Here is a 21,086-nt window from a genome sequence, read left to right as displayed (position 1 = left end):
TGCTGAAGGTTTGAGTAAAACAGACTCTTATGTTTGTACTCATACAGACCGCTCTGGATGAGTTGAAGATTTAAAGAGGTATGTTGAACATCACACCTCCGGTGCAAGTTCAGCACCACGGAAAAGTTTGTTCACCATGGAATCATGGTGGCAGGTGCTGATGAGGATAGCTTTACCATTTGTAGGATTGTTCCTTATATTTTTCCTTTTTATTTGTTGCTTAATACCATGTATCCAGTCAATGACTCAGAGAATGATAGGATCCAATCTAATCCAGTATTCAGCTGTAACTTATGTTCAACTCCGCCAAGATGCTGGTGAAGATACTGATGATATGGTGGCAACTGTGTAATCTGTTACAGGGATAATGATCGCCTCCTAGGGAGGGGTCGGGTATGAATTTTCCCTCTATTGGAGAGGTTTTGCCTACTCAAGGGACAGATTTTTTAAGCTTTTTACATTCTTGATAAATCTTACATTTTTGCTTAAGTTTTATATTTTAATGTTTTTCATATTCTGTTGGGATCTGGAGGTTTGTCCACTTTCTCCACCAGAGGGCGTACAAGATCTCCTGGAGCCTGAGCCGACCGCACCACCGGTCTCCCATCTGCTCATCAGGAGATCTGTACTTAAGGAGGCGGAGGGCTTCTCTCCAGTGCCAGCGTGTTTGCCAGTAACGGTTAGCAAGCCTGAGCCAACCTGCCTGTCTGTGATCTCTGACTTCTGTGAACCAAACCTGATCCCATTTCCTCCTCTCTGCTTCCCAGGTTGATCCTGCCTGAATACCTGAAACTCTGGAGAGTTTCTCTGCCGGTGATCTGTCTGCTCGTTCTCAGTAGGACTCTGGAGAGCTGTCTCTGTCAAGTATCTGCCTGCCCGCTCTCAGAGGATTACTGGAAGGAAACTCAATCTGAGATCTGCCTGCACTCAGTAAGGTCTGCCTCCGCCTCTGCCCTCAGCCTGCCGACAACCTCTGGCCCCTCAAGGTCCCCCCCCTCTGCAGCTCTGCTCCACTCCAGAACAGGTACTGACCTGAACACTCTCAACCTGCAAAATACCTGGACCTCCACTAATCTCTTTGTCCTCCTCAGCAGTGAACCCAATCCTGACCAGTCAAGCCCCCTCTTGGATCTGATCAAACTGTGTACATTTATTGTAAATAAATCTTTGAACTTTTCTTGTGCCTCCGAGTGTTCTGCATGTGGCTTAGACACATTAATCCGGACATGACATATTCTTGTTTTTTTGCATATTGATCTTTGATTATTGAATTCCCTATCTGTAATGCATTTATGATGTGTGTAGTAAAAATCTTTCTAGAAGTGCTACTTACTAATTTTTATATGCACAACAGGAGGGAAATGTTAGGTTTATTCAATGATGATTATGAAATAAATCTATGTGTGCTTATGAAACATTTGTGCAAGGGATGCTACACTCTGTCTTGTGATTCAGTCAGGAGACCATCCTGCCTTGTGATTCTGGTGGAGCATCCTGTCTTCATGAACTGATCAATTGTTCTGTCAGAACAATACTCTGTTTGTAACCATGTGTTATGTTCTGTTAATAAAGCGCTCTGCAGAGGAGGACCGGTAGAGAGAGAGTGTTTGAGTCTTGGGGGCAGCTCTGTCTGTCCTCCTGCAGGAAGCTGTTTGAAAATCCCTTACTGTGTATTTCAGTTCTTCTTTAACAAACCTAAATTTTGGAACCCAACAAGAGTCAACATCAATTTAGCGTTTTTGTCTCATCTGTATTATTATTCTCCATTACCACATTGATTTTATTGTGATTAATTTGTATATTATGTTATATTACATGATTTATAGACTTAATTGACTTCATAATGACTATGCAATGTGATAGGCCTACTGTTTTATTCTAAGTTACAGTAATCTACTATGGAACAGTCAGTCTCTGATTGTTATATTTGTTATGATTCTGGCCTGTCTACATGCTCTGCTCTCCCTGTGAGCAATCATCTCCAGCTGCTGCCTGCTGCACTGCAGTGCAATCAGCAGAATGTCTCTCACCTGTGTTCAAGCAGTTATAAGACAGCCTGTGGCAGGCAGACAGGGCCAGATAATTGCAAACCAACTAGCAAGCAGTATCCAGCACTTAAAGTTACCTGACCAAGTCTTTGCTTCACGGATTTTCCCTTTTTGCCTAGCCCTTTTTGGATTTCTCTGCCCTCTGGACAACGACCCTGTTTCTGCCTCTTGACTTCTGCCTCCTGCCAAGCTCCCTGTTCACTAAAGCCTGAGTCTGGCTTCCTGGACCTATTCCTGCCTCTGTGCTCCAAGCCACCCAACTGTTGGCCACCCAACAACAGTTTTAAGGAGAAATCTGCTCTATTCATGCTGCTGAAGGGAGGACTCTTTTAAGAAATCCCTGACCCACGGTGGATGTTCTCCTGATGTCTGATGAGTTTTTAATAAACTGTTTAAATCCTTATTCTGTGTTCTGGCTGAAACTTTGGGTCTTCTGACTGGATCATTACAGAATTATCTGGCCAAAAAATGGACCCCTCGCCAGCACAGCAGTGGCGTAGCAGTGTGGATAATTCCATCGCTCGTCTTGATGCAGGAATGAATGAAATTATTTCCATGTTACGCACCTTGTCTCCTGTCTCTGTTCAGGCCCCACCACAGCCAGCTGCCATTAATCCCCATACCGTTTCTACCATGGTTAAGGAACCAAAGCTGACCCCTCCAGAATTATTTAAAGGAGACCCGGAGCAGTGTCGAGCCTTTTTGACTCAGTGTGAGATACACTTTGAGTTGCAACCATCCTCCTTCCCTACTGAGCGCTCCAGAGTGGCATTCGTCATTTCACTATTGTCAGGTAAAGCTAAACAATGGGGCACAGCTGAATGGCAGAATAACTCTGTTTCCTGTTCTTCTTACTCTGAATTCTCTAAGGAGCTCATTAGAGTGTTCGACCCTGTTCTCCCTAACCGTGAGGCCGCCAGGAGGTTGTATTCCTTAAGGCAGGGGGAGAGGAGTGTGACCTCGTTTATCATTGATTTTCATGTGCTAGCTGCCGACAGCAGTTGGAATCAGGAGGCATTAATGGATGCCTTTATGGAAGGACTAAATGATAACATCAAGGATCAACTGGCTACCCAAGCGTATCCCAAGTCACTGAAGGAACTGGAAGATTTGGCTACTCAAATTGATCTCCGGCTCACTGAGAGGAGAAGAGAGAGACGACATAGGGAGGTTTTGTCTACCCCAGCCTCCCACTCAGGGTCTCACCCCTGGCTGAGAAGCTCTCCTCCTGCTTCCCAAACACCCAATCCAGAGCCCATGCAATTGGGGAGAACTAAGGTTTCTCTGGAGGAGCGTTCTCGTCGTAAGCAACTAAACCTGTGTTTTTACTGTGGGGGACAGGGTCATGTTGCTGCCAAATGCCCGCTAAAAGGCCAGGCTCAGTAGAGGTGAGGGGTTCTCTACTGAGCCGTGGCTCTATGACTGTCTCCTCACTCTCCTTCCCTGCTAACATGTTGGTCTCCTCTGTTTCCCACCAGGTCTCAGTATTTATTGACTCAGGAGCAGATACTGAGTTTTTGGATAAATCCTTTGCCAAGAACCATGGCATCAAACTTCTCCCCGCACCTTCTAACCAGACTGTCCTCGCTCTGGATGGACACCAAATAAACACCTCAAATGAGGTCACTGAGAAGGTTAAGCTAACTTTGGGGGGAAATCATCTGGAGGAGATTACGTTTGTTGTTATCCACTCCCCCCAGTTACCCATTATTCTGGGAGCTTCATGGCTTAAGAAGCACAATCCCCACATTGACTGGCAAGCTAAGGAGATCCTGGGTTGGTCCAGGTCCTGTTCAGCCACCTGCTTATCGTCTGCTAATTTTTTGCCTCTTCCAGACTACGCCATGGAAGAGACTTACCCGGATTTGTCCAAGGTTCCGTCAGAGTACCATGACCTCAAGGAGGTTTTTAACAGGTCTAGAGCCACAGCCCTCCCACCTCATAGACCTTATGACTGTGCCATCGAGCTTCTTCCAGGTACCTCACCCCCTAGGGGACGTCTTTACTCTCTATCTGTTCCAGAAAACCAAGCTATGAAGAAATATGTGGGGGACTCCCTAAAGGCTGGGATAATTCGAACTTCCTCCTCTCCTGCTGGGGCCTGATTCTTCTTCGTTGATAAGAAGGATGGGTCCCTGAGACCATGTATCGATTACAGGGGGCTGAATGAAATCACTATTAAGAACCGGTACCCCCTCCCACTCATGAATTCTGCATTTGACCAGATTCAAGGAGCCCAGATTTTTACCAAGTTGGACCTACGCAATGCTTACCATTTGGTTCGCATCAGAGAGGGAGATGAGTGGAAGACAGCTTTTAACACCCAAACTGGCCATTATGAGTACCTGGTCATGCCTTTTGGGCTGACCAATGCCCCAGCAGTGTTTCAAGCCTTGGTGAATGACGTCCTGAGGAACATGGTGGGACAATTTGTTTTTGTATATCTAGATGACATCTTGATATACTCCCAGGATCTTGAGACCCACAAAAGGCATGTTCAGTCAGTCCTCCTGCGCCTACTCCAGAACCACCTTTTTGTCAAGGCAGAGAAGTGCGAGTTTCATACCACCTCTACTTCCTTCCTTGGTTTCATCATCTCTCCCAATAAGGTTATTGTGGATCCCTGCAAAGTTACGGCGGTTCTAGAATGGCCCACCCCTACTAATCGTAAACAACTACAAAGGTTCCTGGGGTTTCCTAATTTCTACCGCCGTTTTATCCGCAACTACAGTCAGGTTGCCGCCCCTCTTCATGCCATAACCTCATCTAAGGTTAAGTTTGTTTGGGGTAGTCAAGCAGAGGAGGCTTTCACCAAGCTCAAGACACTGTTCACCACTGCCCCAGTTCTCCGGTCCCCTGATACTGAGAGACAATTCATAGTGGAGGTTGACGCCTCTAGCACTGGGGTAGGTGCGGTCCTGAGCCAGAGGACCTCGGATGGTCGGATTCACCCTTGTGCCTTTTTTTCTAGGACATTGTCACAGGCTGAGCGTAACTATGATGTGGGGAATCAGGAACTCCTGGCAGTTAAATTAGCCCTTGAAGAATGGAGGCACTGGTTGGAAGGGTCAAAGGAACCGTTTCTGGTCTGGACTGACCATAAGAACCTGGAGTACTTGAAGTCTGCTAAGCGCCTTAACTCCAGGCAAGCCAGATGGGCCCTGTTCTTCGGACGATTTAACTTTGTCCTTTCTTTCAGACCCGGAATCAAAAACATGAAACCGGATGCCCTGTCCAGAATTCATGAACCTTCTGAGCTGATGACCAGTGGAGCTGGGGAGTTCATTCTCCCAGAGGCAGTCCGGTTGTTTGTTACTATGTTGGAACTGGAAGGAGAGGTCAGGGATGCCATAAGGGACTTTCCGGTCCCCACTTCATGTCCTCCAGATCGACTGTTTGTCCCAGACCGCCTGGTCCCCAAGGTACTGGACATGTGCCACTGCTCCCGTCTTTTCTGTCACCCAGGAGTCAGTAAGACGATACAGGTGGTCCGCTCGCAGTTCTGGTGGCCATCCCTGACAAAGGATGTCAAGGAGTTTGTTGCTACCTGTCAAAGATGTTGCCAAGCTAAGCCCTCCCGCCGCCCACCCTCGGGGTTGCTGCGACCCCTTCCGATCCCATGCCGTCCCTGGTCTCAAATCGCCATGGACTTTGTCACAGGTCTGCCCCCCTCTAATGGTTTCACTGTCCTGTTGACTGTCATCGACAGGTTCTCCAAGATGGTTCATCTGGTGCCCCTCAAGGGACTACCATCTGCTAAGGAGATGGGGGTGGTCTTAGCTCGTGAGGTCTTCCGTCTTCACGGCCTGCCCAAGGACATTGTCTCGGATAGAGGACCACAGTTTGTTTCCAGGTTCTGGAGGGAGTTTTGCTCCATACTGGGCATATCTGTCAGTTTATCTTCCTCCGACTGATGGACAGACGGAGAGGGCCAACCAAGAGATCGAAACCAAGCTTCCCATTCTCTGTGAGTCTGACCCAACCAAGTGGTCTCACAACTTGCCATTGGTGGAGCAGGCTATCAACGCTCTCCCGTCCTGTACCACTGGTCTTTCCCCCTTCTATGTTGTTTATGGTTTTCAGCCACCGACGTTCTCGATTCAAGAAAGGGAGGCCAAAGTCCCCTCTGCCTACGCCGCTGCCGTCAGGTGTCAACGTATCTGGAAGAGGGCCAGGAGGTCCATGATCAGGATGTCTGGGGTTCAGTCCAGGTCTGCCAACCGCCATCGTCTACCCGCTCCCGACTACCAGGTGGGCCAGAAGGTCTGGTTGTCCTCTAAGGACCTTCCCCTGCGGGTAGAATGCCGTAAGTTGGCACCCCGCTTTATCGGCCCTTTCCCAATTGCCAAGGTTGTGAACCCAGTGGCTGTCCGTCTCCAGTTACCCCGGTCTATGCGGATTACACCCACATTCCATGTGTCCCGGGTGGAAGCCCTATGTCCCACCTCGCTTTGGGCCCACCTCTGACCTCCCTCCTCCGCCCCGGTTTTTGGATGGTGACCCTATCTACACGGTCCGCCGTATCCTCCGATCCAGGAGGCGGGGACGGGGGGTCCAATATCTGGTGGACTGGGAAGGATATGGACCAGAGGAACGGACTTGGATTCCAGGCCGTTTTATCCTTGACCGGACTCTCATCAGGGACTTCCACCACCTCCACCCTGATCAGCCTGGTGGTCCGTCCGGAGCCGGACCTTGAGGAGGGGGTACTGTTATGATTCTGGCCTGTCTACATGCTCTGCTCTCCCTGTGAGCAATCATCTCCAGCTGCTGCCTGCTGCACTGCAGTGCAATCAGCAGAATGTCTCTCACCTGTGTTCAAGCAGTTATAAGACAGCCTGTGGCAGGCAGACAGGGCCAGATAATTGCAAACCAACTAGCAAGCAGTATCCAGCACTTAAAGTTACCTGACCAAGTCTTTGCTTCACGGATTTTCCCTTTTTGCCTAGCCCTTTTTGGATTTCTCTGCCCTCTGGACAACGACCCTGTTTCTGCCTCTTGACTTCTGCCTCCTGCCAAGCTCCCTGTTCACTAAAGCCTGAGTCTGGCTTCCTGGACCTATTCCTGCCTCTGTGCTCCAAGCCACCCAACTGTTGGCCACCCAACAACAGTTTTAAGGAGAAATCTGCTCTATTCATGCTGCTGAAGGGAGGACTCTTTTAAGAAATCCCTGACCCACGGTGGATGTGCTCCTGATGTCTGATGAGTTTTTAATAAACTGTTTAAATCCTTATTCTGTGTTCTGGCTGAAACTTTGGGTCTTCTGACTGGATCATTACAATATTTCTATTTTATATGATTGTTATATTTCTATTTTATATGATCTGTATATTAAAAATTTCAACAAAGCACAGGATACTACATGGATATTTGACATTTACATTTTGAAATGTAGTATTTTTTGAAAATTTAAACTTACATCTTTCTACAAGAACATACTGTGTACTTGTAAAAATGTATTTTTGTTTTTTTTACTTAAAAGAGTCATGACAACCAATTTTATTTTTCCTGCAGTTTCTTGCATTTAATATGATCTGAAAACTGATTCGGTTCCTGCCAAACAGAAGTCCCATGATGGCGGCACCATATCACGTCAGCGCTCATAGGCAAATGTGGAGTATACTCTAATATTATGTCCATGTACCATACTCTTTTACAGAGGACGGAAGTCTGACCTGCCTAAACAACCTCCTACAAAAAGGCTGTGTTATTTCTTAACATGAAATTTACATATGCAGCAATACCAACTACATCAAGTAGTTTATATCGCACCATCCCATTAGTATTGATTAAATTCACTCACAAAGACAATCAAAATAAAAATATTTTAAGGATAAAATAGTGTGTTCTTAGGAAAGTTTATATTTCCAATAATAGATTATTTGGACAACTTTGAAGTGAACAGATCCTCAAAAGCTGGTCATGTTCAAAGAGCCATAAGTCCCAAAACAAGATGACACCAGTTTGTGTAGCATGCTCTGTAATGGTGCATTCAGATCATGCGCGGTGTCCTCTGTGATTTCCATTGGCCCCGCAGGTAGTTCTCTGCTCTGCATTCAGATGCAGTTTTACACCCTAAAACGCATCGTCAAATAGGAGGAGCTTCAGCTGCATGAGGCTGAAACCCCACTGATGTGGAAAAAAAACTCAGTGAATAAACTCTATGGTTAGAGCTTCTATAGAGCAAGTTTTGAGCATTTTAAATGGTCATTAGCCAAAAAAAAAGAAGAATGATCACATGTGCTGCTGCTGTTTTAGAGATAATAAAGATTATCTTTTTAGATCACCCAGAGGTTAACGATCCCTCATTAAGCTCCAAAATATTAAAAAACAAAGATCTAGCCCACTTTCCCAGGGCTGCTTTATTTCTGCAGGTGAAACTGTCATTTCTGCTGATTTGTTTTACATTAATTATTTTTTATTACAGCTGATGATGTCACCATCCCAGCAAACGTTAATGCTGTTTTGTTTCCTGATAAAAAGCTATTGCATATCATTACATGTCATTCCTGAATATAACAGTGGGCATGTTGACCTTAATTAGTGGAATGATTATTTAATATTTAATCTTCAGCCTCCTAGAACCCTCTACTATTCACCTACCGTTACCCCTGGCAACCCCCTGTCATTTCCTGTCAGCATTTCACGATAAAAGCACAGGTGAACCTTAACATCACAGACTTCTGTTGAATTGTTCTCTATAAAAAACTTTAAAATCTCCTTGGGGAGACCATCAGTTTTTGAAAACTCCAAAAGTTCTGAAAAATAGATCCACTGTGGTTCATCCAGAAGAAGCTCTGACTTCCTTTTAAGCACTTGATTGGCAGCCGTATAACAATTTATAGAAAAGTTCAGCTGGTTATATCTTCAGTGATCACCGCTCCTCTTTCTACATGCGGTGCTGCTGTTTGACACCTCAGCTCTATCTAGCAGCACTGGGTGAGGGCGGGGCAGTGAACGGTCTGACCACATGGGATTCACCACTAGCCACTGTAGTTTCCTGAGTAATGAAGCCATAAGCTTGATGCTCTTTTCCCCACTGTAATATGCTTGATAGTAAAAAAAAAAAAAACAGTAGAACTTTTTAATAAAAAGTTCTACTGGATAATAACAATAAAAACTTTTTATTGCCTACCAGGAGTGGGTGACAATAGTTGAATAAACTTATGGCTCTCAAAATGGTATCGGTGCCCTATTTGTTGGTACTCGCCGATACCAATACCACCATTTTAGGGCAGTATCGGGGCCCTGTCCGATACTGGTATCGCCACGGACAACACATCCGGTCTGACATCAGTTTTTTTCATGTTTTGTTGTTGTTTTGCTCCTTTTATTGTGTGTCATACAAAACAGCAACAACTCATTGAGATGTGATCTACTGATAAGAAATGGCTAAAACACCTCCCAGTGTAGATTTCAGTTGCAAAAAAAAAACATCCGGTATCAAAATGAACTGAGTCTCACACACAGTAGAGTACAAAACAAAAAAATAAATTATTCTGTCTGAGATATATATAAATATATATTTTACTTACCCTGCAATTAAGACCCATCTTGATATTTTCAAAGAAATAATGTTTCTTAGCCTCTTCTTCTTTCATATTGTTGTACGCTGTTTTTGCTTCATAACCAAACTTCAAGAATTTCTTATTTTCATCAAACAGGATGCAGGTTGGAGCCTTTGGGGATTCCAGTCCAAGTTCCTTACCCCATCTCTTTATCTGGGTCTCACCTCCTTCCTTTTGGGGATTGACATAGTAAGCATAGCCAGTGTATGCTGAACCGATGTCTATGGCTATGATGAAAGAGTCAACCCCAGCTGGATGGAGAGAGAAGAAAGTTAGAATCTGACGGTATCTGTTTTTTTTTTCTTTTCATGCACTCTTTTCTGTCACTATTTCATTCTCTCTCCCCTTACTTCTTATCCCCTCTTATTTTTTCACCTTCCTTTCTGTCACGGTTTTGGTTTTGTTCAAGTTTTATTTTGAGTTTTCATTGGTGTTATTTTGATTCTTGTGTTCCAGGTATTTTTGATTGTATTTGAGTTATTGGATATTCCTGTTTGCCCTCCTGTGTCAGTCTCCTTTTCCTCAGCTCCCTTCACTGTTTTCTGGTTTGTCGTCATTACTTTGTCCCCTTAGTGTTGTGAGTATTCTTGGTTTTGAGCATTTTTGGATTTTTGTGGATTTATGTTTTGGTTTCTGCTTCTGTTAAACTTTTGTCATTAAAACCTTTAAGTGTTAGGAATCCAGTTTGTGTGGGTTGTGTTTTTAGTGTTTTCTCAGTGTTTTTCTTGCCTCATTATCTGAGGACTCTTAAGCTACCTCGACACCAGAGTGTTTGCCAGTTTTGGGTACTCTAGCCAAGCTGAGTTTTGCTGAGTCAAACTGAGTTTTTTTTTTTGTCTCCCTGAGTCTTAACCTTGTTGTTTTTGTCTTTGCCTCTCGGCAGGAAGTCATCCTGAAAACTGGATGTTTGGATCTTCTCCCCCCGAAAGGATTGTTTGAGCATCACACTGAGCAGGGGATTCATCTCCACACGAACCGTTCAAATACCTCAGGAAATCTAAGTGGCAGTCAGCTCCACCGCTCCTCTAGAAACCAACTTAACCTGGGTAAACCCTGTCCGCCCTCCAACGAGTCAACCAATTTCTGGAGCAACCCACACCGACTGGATTCTTGGCAAGACACCTTTTCTGGAAACGTGAGTCCAGTTGCTGTTTCTGCTTTTGCAAATTGTAGCTCAAATTTCCCATTGAGCCTAAACTAAACACTGAACTTCCCTTTTCACTTCCAGTGCCGGTTCACCAGCCTTCACAGTAACACTGGACCCATCTCGACTTGTTTTCAATAAACCTGTTAAACCTTCCCCCGGTTCCTCTAAGTGGTTTCCTGCATGTGGGTCAGATCGCTGAAAAAGATCATGACATTAAGTTACCACCTCAAGCGTTTGTCTCTGCATTTGGGTCTTGTCAAACCTCCAGCCCCACTATGACATTTTCTGTCACTTTTGTATTTGATTTTACTCCTAAAATTAGTTCCAATAAAGTTTGATATACAAGTCCCAATCTTTATGGCCACAGTCACAATGGTCTGCTTTTGAAAGAATTCTGTTGGGCCATAATTTAGCTTTGGGACATCTGTCATCTATATTCCCGGAGCTAAATGACCCAAAAAAATGTAGAAATCCTGTAGAAATCTGTAAATGGACTTAATTTATAGTGCATTTCCAGTCATACTAACCACTCCAAGCACCTTATACTACAGAAATATTTATCTATTCACACTCAAATTAACATATGATACACAGATAATCTGATCCAATCCACTTTATTTGTATGGCACATTTAACAACAGAACGTTTCCAATGTGCTTTACTCAACAAATAATAAACAGCAACACAACAATACATGAACACAATACAACAATCAATAAACTAAAAAGGACACAGAGGACCACACAAACTACACTTTGTTAAAAGTCAAAGAGTAAAAGTGGGTCTTAAGACGAAACCTAAAACACTCCACAGTAGAGGCAGTCCGTATATGCAGGGGCAAAGTATTCCAAAGTCAGGGGCCAAATACAGAAAAGGCTCTGTCCCCTCTGGTTTTAAGCCTCGTCTTAGGCACTATTAACTTAAGATGGCCCTCAGACCTCAGAGCACATCCTGGAGAATAAATCGGGAGGAGGTCAGTGATGTATTGAGGACCCATCCCATTCAGGACTCTTAAAATCAATTCTAAAACAAACAGGGAGCCAGTGCAAAGACGCAAGAACTGGTGTAATGTGTTGATGTTTTCTGGTCCCTGTTATGAGAGGAGCCGCTGTATGCCTGAATAAAGTGCATTGCAGTAGTCCAGACGTCTAGAAATAAAAGAGTGTAAAACCTGCTCAAAGAGGTTAAAAGATAAAAATGGTTTTACCTTAGATTAAAGACGGAGATGCTAAAATCACAATTTTAAAACGCTATTTTTTTGTTCGTTCAGTTTTTTTTTACTTTGGAACGAACAAAAGGTCCCAAGTCAGAGATATAACTTCCAAACACCATCACCTCTGTCTTGCCCTCATTAAGCTTCAGAAAGTTTTTTGACAGCCAAGCCTTGACATCACCCAGACAGTCATGAAAGGGTGTCAGGGGGCAGTGGCTGTTTTTAGCAATTGACAACTAAAGTTGACAGTCATCACCATAGAAATGGTACGCTATACCATGTTTGATAAAAATCTCTTTGAGAAGAAGGAGGTAAAGTGCAAACGATAAAGATCCCAGGATAGAACCCTGAGGGACTCCACAATAAAGGGGACAGACTATAATGTGCAGTCTGCCAGCCTGACAGAAAAAGACCTCTCTGACAGGTAGGACCTAAACCATTGCAGAGCAGTCCCCCTGACACCCACCCAGTCCCTCAGCCGGTCTAAAAGAACTGTGTGGTCAACTCTGTCAAAAGCAGCAGTAAGATCTAAAAGCATGAAAATGGCTGAACTACCAGAATCAGATGTTAAAAACAAATCATTAAAATCCTTTAACAGTGTTGATTCAGTACTGTGAATTTTTTTGTACCCTGACTGAAAAGGATCCAAAATGCCAGCTTTGTCTAAAAAAGGTTGCACCTGTGCCAAGGCACATTTCTCTAAAATCTCTGAAACAAGCAGCAATTTGGAAATGGTATAATTTGTGGTATCCAAACTAGGTTTTTTTTTATCAGTGGTTAAACAGCCACTTTTTTACAGAAAGAAGGCACAGTTCTAGAAGACAGACTTCTGTTGATTATCTCACAAACAACGGGGCTAATGGTGTCTCAAACGTCCATAAAAAAGATAGGAGGGACCGGATCAGTGGAACAGGAGGACGGTTTAACTTTCAAACAATTTTTCTGTTAAAACAGCTAGAGAGACAGGCTGAAACTGTGTAAAGACAAATGAGCAGCAATTTACTACGGAGGGACTCATAATAAAAGCTGATATATCCGCCCTGATAATATCCACCTTTTTGATAAAAAATTGAAGGAATTTACTACAAGTTTCTTCTGTCATTTCCAGGGAAGTGGAGGGAATAGGATTAAAAACAGAGTCAATCGTTTTAAAAACAATGCAAGGCTTGCTGAGATTATTTAAGATTAGATCAGAAAAATAATTGTTTCTCTCAACCCTAACCACCCTCTGGTACATTTTCCAGCTCTCTTTAAGAATCTGGTACGAGACCTCAGTTGCGCCAAGCTGCGTGCATATTGTCATTGAGCCATGGATCATGCTTTGGCTTGGGACGCATGACTTTACATGGAGCAACAAAGTCCAAATCTGAAATAAAAGAGTTAATCGAAGGCTCTGTGCCAAATGCAGCAGAATTTAACAGATTCTGTGCAGGAGCTAAAAAACTGTGAGAAAAAGAAATGGCGGTGTCAGATTTTATGAGCCAACCATGACGCACTACCGGCATTTTCCTGTCAACAGCAGAAAGCCATGAGTTAAAACAATGTCCAAAGTGTGCTAATGGACATGCGTGCTGCAAGTGACATGTTCGGCGGCCTAGTGGTTAGGGCATAGGGCTTTGAAACCTGAGGTTGTAGTTCGATCCCTGACTCCCACAGCTGCCACACGGGGTCCCTGAGCAAGACCCTTAACCTCACACTGCTCCCCAAAGGGATGGGTTAAATAAAGAGAATTGAATTATATTATATTTTTTATGTTCTGTCAAATTAAAAGCCTCAATCAGATCTAAAAACTCTCTGGCCATGGGTTTTGATGGGAAGCAGACCTGAATATTAAAATCACTAACAATTAAAAACTTGTCATAGCGTGGCAACATAAAAGCAACAAAGTTAGAAAAATTATCAATAAAATCTTTGTTGTATTTTGGCGGTCTATGAACAACAGCACACAGTACTGAGGCAGCTTGTCGCAGCTCAAAAAAGCTTAGTTCAAAAGATGAGAAAGACCACTCAGATATCACTTTGTGATACACACAGTTCCTCAGAACAACCGCTATACCCCCGCCTCGACCAGCGGTTCTTGGTGTGTTTATAAAAGTACAGTTCAGAGGTAGCAGCTCTGAGAAGGCAGTGGATTCACCGCCCTTGATCCAAGTGTCATTTAAAAACAGTAAATCCAAGCAACAAGACGTAAAGAGGGCCTGAAGAATAAAAGTCTTGTTTACCACCGATCTCATATTTACAAGTGTGCATCTTGTGGTAGCAATTGTCAAGTTAGTCAGCTGAGCTGCCTGGCTCAGCGGCCATAAATCAGGCAAGCACACACCACTTGAAATCTGGAAAGAAGGGTGATGAGGGCGCAACGTGCAGATATCTTCCTGCTGTCCAATAATGGGCACTTACCAAACGCCCACTGGAGCCAGAAAATGCCGGGAAATAAAGAGGCTAAAACAATCCCTGTAATCCAAAGGGAGAGAGGTGGCCCACACTGTGTTAGCAGAGAAAGCCAGCAAGGCTTTCAACTTTACCAGTCGGCCCACCTGCCGTCCACGGCGTTTGCGTTTTTTGGGCAGGGGTGCATTTACCTTACACAGGTAGTCAGGTAGAGCCGATTATACACCAACAGTGAGTCAATGGTCCTTGTGACAGAGGTTAAAATTAAGAAAATACAAAGAAGAATCAGGAGAGTCAAACGGCGACACAGACACACCGGCCCCATTTTTAACTCCACAGATATGTAAACAGTTTTGGGATAATTGCCTTTCCCAGTGGCACAATAACATTAAATTGCCTTAATTGCAAGACCACTTCTGTACTTACCTACTAAACCACTGTTGAGGTACAGGGAGAGAATTACTTATCACTAAGCTATACTTCAACATTTTAAAGGTCAGTATTATGTGTTTTCCATGACATTCAATATTTTTAAAGCACAATCAAGTTCAAATGTTACCATCAGTAAAAAATGCTGTATACATCAACTCGGCAAAGTCATCAAATCCTTTACCAATGTCTAAGTGCAAACACTATTGCACTAAGAAATGCCAGTATTTTGGGCTCCACCAGTTGCACCAGGTGTTTAGTAAATTGCTGCTGGCCAGTGTGAAGGGGTTGAATAGGGAAGATGGGTTTAAATGCAAGTTTAACCCTGGTTGCTTGTTGAATCGTTTGACCCGAGTCTACATGGGTCAGTGAACTGCTCCCCGCTAATAGCCAATTGTTGTTGGGTTTAAACTGGCTTTTCGTCCAGTAGGAAAGGAGTAAATCTGCACAGGAGCTTCATCCCGAAGGCAGCGCTGGGTACACCCAGGTGTTTCTGTAAAACTGAATGATTGCCAAGGGAGATTTCTCAAAAAAGCAAGAGGTTATAACATTATAACACAATATAAAGATTAAAAAAAAGACACCACCTCTTTAAAATATTTTCATATACCACTTTAAAAAAATTTAATTGTTTTAGGGCATATTTTTATCTGGTACTCATTTCCTCTAATAGTTCTGTTTTCTTACTTAAAAACCACATTTAGCCAATTAGGAACTCTCCTATTATGATAGGTAAAATATAAAACTTAAATGTAAAGCACTTACCTCTGACACTGAGCAGCACTTCTTTCTTGACCAGAATTTTCCCCCATGTGTTGGAGATGGTGCAGGTGTAGATGTTGGTGTCTTTGTCTGTGGGGTTCTTTAGGATCAAACTGAAGTCTCCATATTTTAAACCCTTCTTCAGTTCTGTTCGCTCTTTGTACAGCTTATGTTGTTCTTCAAGCTTTGTGAAACTGCCCTGATGAATGTGAACAATCTGGCCGGTGTTATTTCTCCATCTTATGGTGACATCTTTAGCCACACAAGTTATTGATTTACAGGGCAGCGTAACAGACTGCAGTGCTGAATTCACCTCCACTTTGTAGACTGAGGAAACACAAACGAAAGAGTCAGTGGTTCTGACAACATAGCTCAGTTGACAGTGTCTAACTTCTCCTGTTAATAAGGTAAAGCCCTGGGGAGCGTCCGGCTCCAGGCTGCACGTGATCCAAATGAGCCAATGAGCTGTCAGTCTGGGTTGCTGCTGCTGCTACTTTTAGACACAGCAGGCAAACCTGTGGCAAGCCGGGCGATGGGAAAGAAGGAGAAGACCATGAGAAAAAGAGAGCAGAGAAAGTGTGGACTGCTGGAAGAACTGTGGTGAACTGGTGAAAGAAAAGTGAAATGGCGTGCTCAAAGATGACCCTGCACATTTAGAGGATGTTTGGCTCAACCTGCTGCTGTGAAGCAGGATTCTCCACCATGAACAGAATCAACAATAAATCTGGATCCAGGCTCAAAATGAGCTCCTTGATATGTGCTTGAGAATGGCTTAGTCTCCGGTTAAACCCAGGTTTAAAGCCTTGCAGGGCAGCCTAAAGCCCACTGCCAACATTAAGACAAATAACAAACCATCACTTATATAATATGGGAATCCATATATATATATATATATATATATATATATATATAAATATTATTTTTTTTATGTATTTTAAAATTCAATGTATAACATGGATGCATAAAAAACAAATTTTATTTCAGTGTTAAATTCTGTTTAAAGTAACAGATTATAATAAAAAATGTCTCCTGACCTTTACTGATTGATGATTTTCTTTATTCAGACGCTGCTGATCTATCAGATCAGTGGGGTTAAAGTATTATTCATGTGTATTTAGGACAATTCACAGCACTATAAGGTTCTGATAAAATATTCAGGTCAAAGGCGCAGAGAAAGTTGGAGGAAAAAGGAACAAAAGAGAAGGAAACCAGTTTGCAAGCACAGCCTTAATAAGTCCTGCTCTAGTGCAGCGTTACCATGGATGCTCCAGTATGCATTAGGATTAATGAGGAAGGACCAGGGACTGTGTAGTGGTCGGCTGGCCAAAGTGTCAGCCCCATGATAGAGCTATGTTCCATAGATAAGTTGGTCCAGACTACTACTGAGGGTCTGCCTCTCGCTCTTTCATAATTTGACCATGACACAGCTCCATGGGGGTAAACAAATTTGCTGCCACCTATTGACCTGTTTAATCCCAGATCATGTGGGATACAAGAAAAAACAATCTAAATAAGATTATGAATCAGACGGGGAAACTTTCAGGGCTCAGTTTCAGGTACTGGCAGCTGCCAGCAGCTAGTCGCCAGATGAAATAGCTAAATCTGTTAATACTATAGCTAGCAAGAGGCTAGAGCAAGAGCATGCAGCATCACATGTAAGTGATCTACATATTTGAATAATGTTGCTGAGTCCGATTCCCCTCTTGTGAGTTATAGTTTAGTAATTAAATTAGATTAAAAACTCTTTCTATTCACTTCCAGCCGCTACCAGCGGCAACAGGAAATCCCCCACAGGCTGGCTGCAGCAGAGAGCTTTCAGCTGGGATTTCCAGCGCTGCTTCCCGGCGGGATAATGGAGCTCACAAGAACTGCAGATTATAGTGGGATTATAATCCTGATGAACTGATGAACAGAGGATGATTGGAGGTGGAATTTCCCACTTAACAATCTGTTCGGACTATTTTTCCTGTACCCGCTCCCAAGAAGGAATGCCTATTGAATGAGCGTCAGAGCGTGCATGAGCCCATTTCTCCACGTGCACGCTCTGTTTAGAAGTTGCTGTTTGCATCTCTCATACAAGCTTACTTTGCAAAAGAATGTTTGGAATTTTTCCACTATGTCAGACTCACCACCGGTAAGTGTAAATGGGGACAAACACGTAGGACGGCCTTACGTAAACATATCACCTTTGACAGTGAGGAGGACCAGTTATTTAGATGATCCACCTGGAAAAAGAAAATCATCCCCTATATCTTTAATGACTTATAATAATAACCTGCGCAGCATAAACACTCTGTTGCTGTTGATTTTTTTTAAAGCTGCAAGTATCTAAAGGGATTTTCAGTGGCATCTGTTTTTCTTTTTTTAAACCAACCTATCCCGTAAAGCTTTAGAGATAAAATGCGAAGTAGCTGCCAGTTTAAATGTACTGCTACTGTATGCTGTCTCCGATCACTAGAACGTATAGTGAATAGCCACTGCCACTGATATAGGCTGATTTCTCAAAGTGACAGATCTAGAGCCGTTAGAGTTGGGAGTCTGACCTACAGGGCTCGGGGACAGATCTAGATGTTACATCAGTACGCGGGAATTTGGAGCAGTGGGAGAGCAAGAAAAAAACGTTGACTGAAAATGAACACAGACAGATGCACCTGTTGTAAGTTTCTGTTGGATAAATCAAATAAGTGGAAAGGGGAACAAAAGTGCACAATATTGGTGGGGATGTCCACACCAGTCCTTCAGAAAGTTCCGCCTCTGCAGCAACATAAGCTTCATCATTCAAGGTAAAGGGGGCATGGTTAGGGTGTCCTGTCCTCTATTCAAATATGTGTTACCAATGACACACATATAATAACAATTCTAATCATTATAAGATTTATATTTATACATCTCATTCCATCTGAAGCAGATTTCAGTCCTCAGAACCAGTTTTGGGCACGTTACTTTGAAAAAGTAATTAGTTATAGTTACTAGTTACTTCTCCCAAAAAGTAACTGAGTTACTAACTGAGTTACTCCACAATAAAAGTAACTAGTTACTAGTAAAAGTAACTATTGCGTTACTTTTGCGTTTCTCGCCCCCGTAACCCTCACCACCCAGCCCCCACCTTCTCGCTGTGTGTTTCAAAGCCAGCTGAATAGAGCGGACGACAAAGACAAGAACCTGCAGAGAGTTTTGCATTTATTGCAACTCAACGTAAATGACATCGGGGGGGAACGCCATGGGAAGTTTTTTAACAGGGCTTTCAGATCTGGTGAAATTAATAACTGGGGATGTCTAATTCTGAAATCCTGTGTGTTTGGGTTGTTATAGATACTGCAACATCTATCTATCATCTATCTATCTAGATCTATACTCTGTGTGTGACATAAAATATGGATCTCCATCACTGCCACAAAGGCCATCAAATAATGTTTAAAATAAAAAATACAGTAGGTTGAAAAGGCAGAGTATCCATCATCCATCCATCCATCCATCCATCCATCCATCCATCCATCCATCCATCCATCCATCCATCCATCCATCCATCCATCCAGATTTCTCCCTTTCATTTGATCGTTCACGCTCTCCATAGTTCCCCTGTGGCGCGAGCACAGGGCGACGGTTGCGCGCCTTTAGCGAGCATGTGCGTTTCCTGTCGCGTGTGCGGTGAATCGTGCCGCCTGCGCTGTGCGGAGATGCAGGGGAAACCGTACAGTGGGGACTGGTTGGAAATGGACGGTTTCCTGCGTGATTCCTGTGTGATTCCCTCGTGAATCACGTTGTATTTCCTGAGGCCAGTTTTTTTATTTCAAAAAGAACTGCAATGTACCCGGACAACCACCAGGTGGCGCTTGGGACCTCTGCCGTGCTGAGGGTGACGTTTGTGGGCCTGCAGTCAACTGAAAAGCAGGTTTATTGGGGATCTTGGTGTGATACTGTGCTATTTTATTTTGTTTTTGATTAAAATAAAGTTAATGAATTAATTTAACATAAGATTATGCAGTCAAGTGACTGCATAATCTTATTTTATGAAAATGGTTGCGTAGTTATAGATACACCTCCGATCTTATCTGAGAACTGTTATTTCTATTTATCTGCATCGCTATTATTTAATGAAAAATAAAATTAATTAAGTTGGAGCCGGGGATACGGACTGTAGCGCAACCAGAGAAAGGCGACAGAGACAGTGCTGCGGCTGGTGATGTTGAAATTAAAATCATATCCAAAGTTGATTCCTCATTAAGATAAGCCAAAGTTATTCAAAAGGGTATGTAAGAAAATATATTTTCTTTAGTTTTGTAAAATATAAGTGCCGTTGAAAGCTTTGTTTTTGTGTGTTACTTTCTTGCCGTGCAATACGTGACACCCCTCCCAGTCTGGTCAAGTAGCAGACTGGGAGGGATGTCACGTGGTGCGAACTTATAGCGCAGTGGTTAAGCTGAGTGGTGTGTAGACTAACAGCTTGTGGGTTCAATCCCAACTGTGGCCGAGTTGCCTTAAATGTTTTTTTTTTGTTTTTTTTATAAAGCATCTTAATGCACCTTTTTCCTCCCTGTTTGCACCTCCAGTAACTTCTATGCCAATATGTGACGAGTGAATTTCTCCGCTGTGAGATCAATAAAGCTCATCTAATCACATCTACTCCAATCTAAATAAATAAATAAATATACACATGTTCAACAAATAAATAAGCATTCAATTAATTACCCCCAATAAATGGTGAAATGATATGTTCTCATAATAAATCATTTATTTAAAAAATGCTGTTATGTTCCTTTTTTTTAAAAATTCCTTTTAAAATGCTTAACTATTTTTATTCTTTTATTTTCTTTCAAAAAATCACTAGATTTTAAAAACACTCATAGGTTTTGAAAGGTATTATATATATATAGAAACTAAAACGCTCGGATCTTTCTGTCATTTTGTGTGCGTGTGAAGCATCTGCAATGTTTTCGTTAAATATTCAAATAAATAAGATGGACTTTAAACTAGCAGACACGTTTGGATTTTTGCCATTTAATTTTTTTATTTAATTTTAAAAACGAAAGAAATGGAAATGGGGTTTGACGAAAACCAGAAATATGGTCTGCCTGCATTCATGAACAACTTATGTTTGTGAGACCCCCTACCCCTCAGGACCCCCGCCTAATCAGTGCAAAAAATAACGACAAATGGCTTTAGCAGGTTATTCAGAGTTGACGCGGTACTTTGCAGACAACTTACTCTCTTGTTCTCTGACAATAGAATTCAACCACCACCATTTACAGAGACCCCCTCCCCCTCACATCTATACCGTATATCCAGGTCTGGGACGGATTTTAGCAGGGGCTTACCGGGGCTGCAGCCCGGGGCCCCGGCATTCCCGTAGGATTTATATTTTTGTGAATGGATAGTGTTAGAATTTACCGTATTTTCACGACTATAAGCGCACATAAACGTCTTTTTATCCCTTGAAATGTGCGGTCCCCATATCAGGAAACTTTCGCTGCAGTGTTGAAACCACAAAGTTGAGCTGTGAGGGGGAGGGGGTCTCTGTAAATGGTGGT

General features: G+C 43.0%; 1 protein-coding gene across 1 annotated transcript in view; it reads right to left on the bottom strand.

Annotated features, from left to right (window-relative positions):
* LOC119777814 (heat shock 70 kDa protein 12A-like) overlaps positions 1 to 21,086 on the bottom strand; it is an 87,154-nt gene that overhangs the window by 12,035 nt on the left and 54,033 nt on the right. Inside the window, exons 5-6 of the mRNA XM_038276809.1 lie at positions 15,562 to 15,885; positions 9,584 to 9,867 (exon numbers count right to left, since the gene is read on the bottom strand). Coding sequence (XP_038132737.1) covers positions 9,584 to 9,867; positions 15,562 to 15,885 — 608 coding nt within the window. The remainder of the gene's footprint in view (positions 1 to 9,583; positions 9,868 to 15,561; positions 15,886 to 21,086) is intronic.

This window comes from Cyprinodon tularosa, unplaced genomic scaffold, assembly GCF_016077235.1.
Source record: "Cyprinodon tularosa strain WSP-4 unplaced genomic scaffold, ASM1607723v1 ctg1275, whole genome shotgun sequence".
Classification (NCBI taxonomy): domain Eukaryota; kingdom Metazoa; phylum Chordata; class Actinopteri; order Cyprinodontiformes; family Cyprinodontidae; genus Cyprinodon; species Cyprinodon tularosa.
The sequence above is the reverse complement of the archived record's forward strand: the minus strand, read 5'-3'. Positions and strand labels throughout refer to the sequence as shown.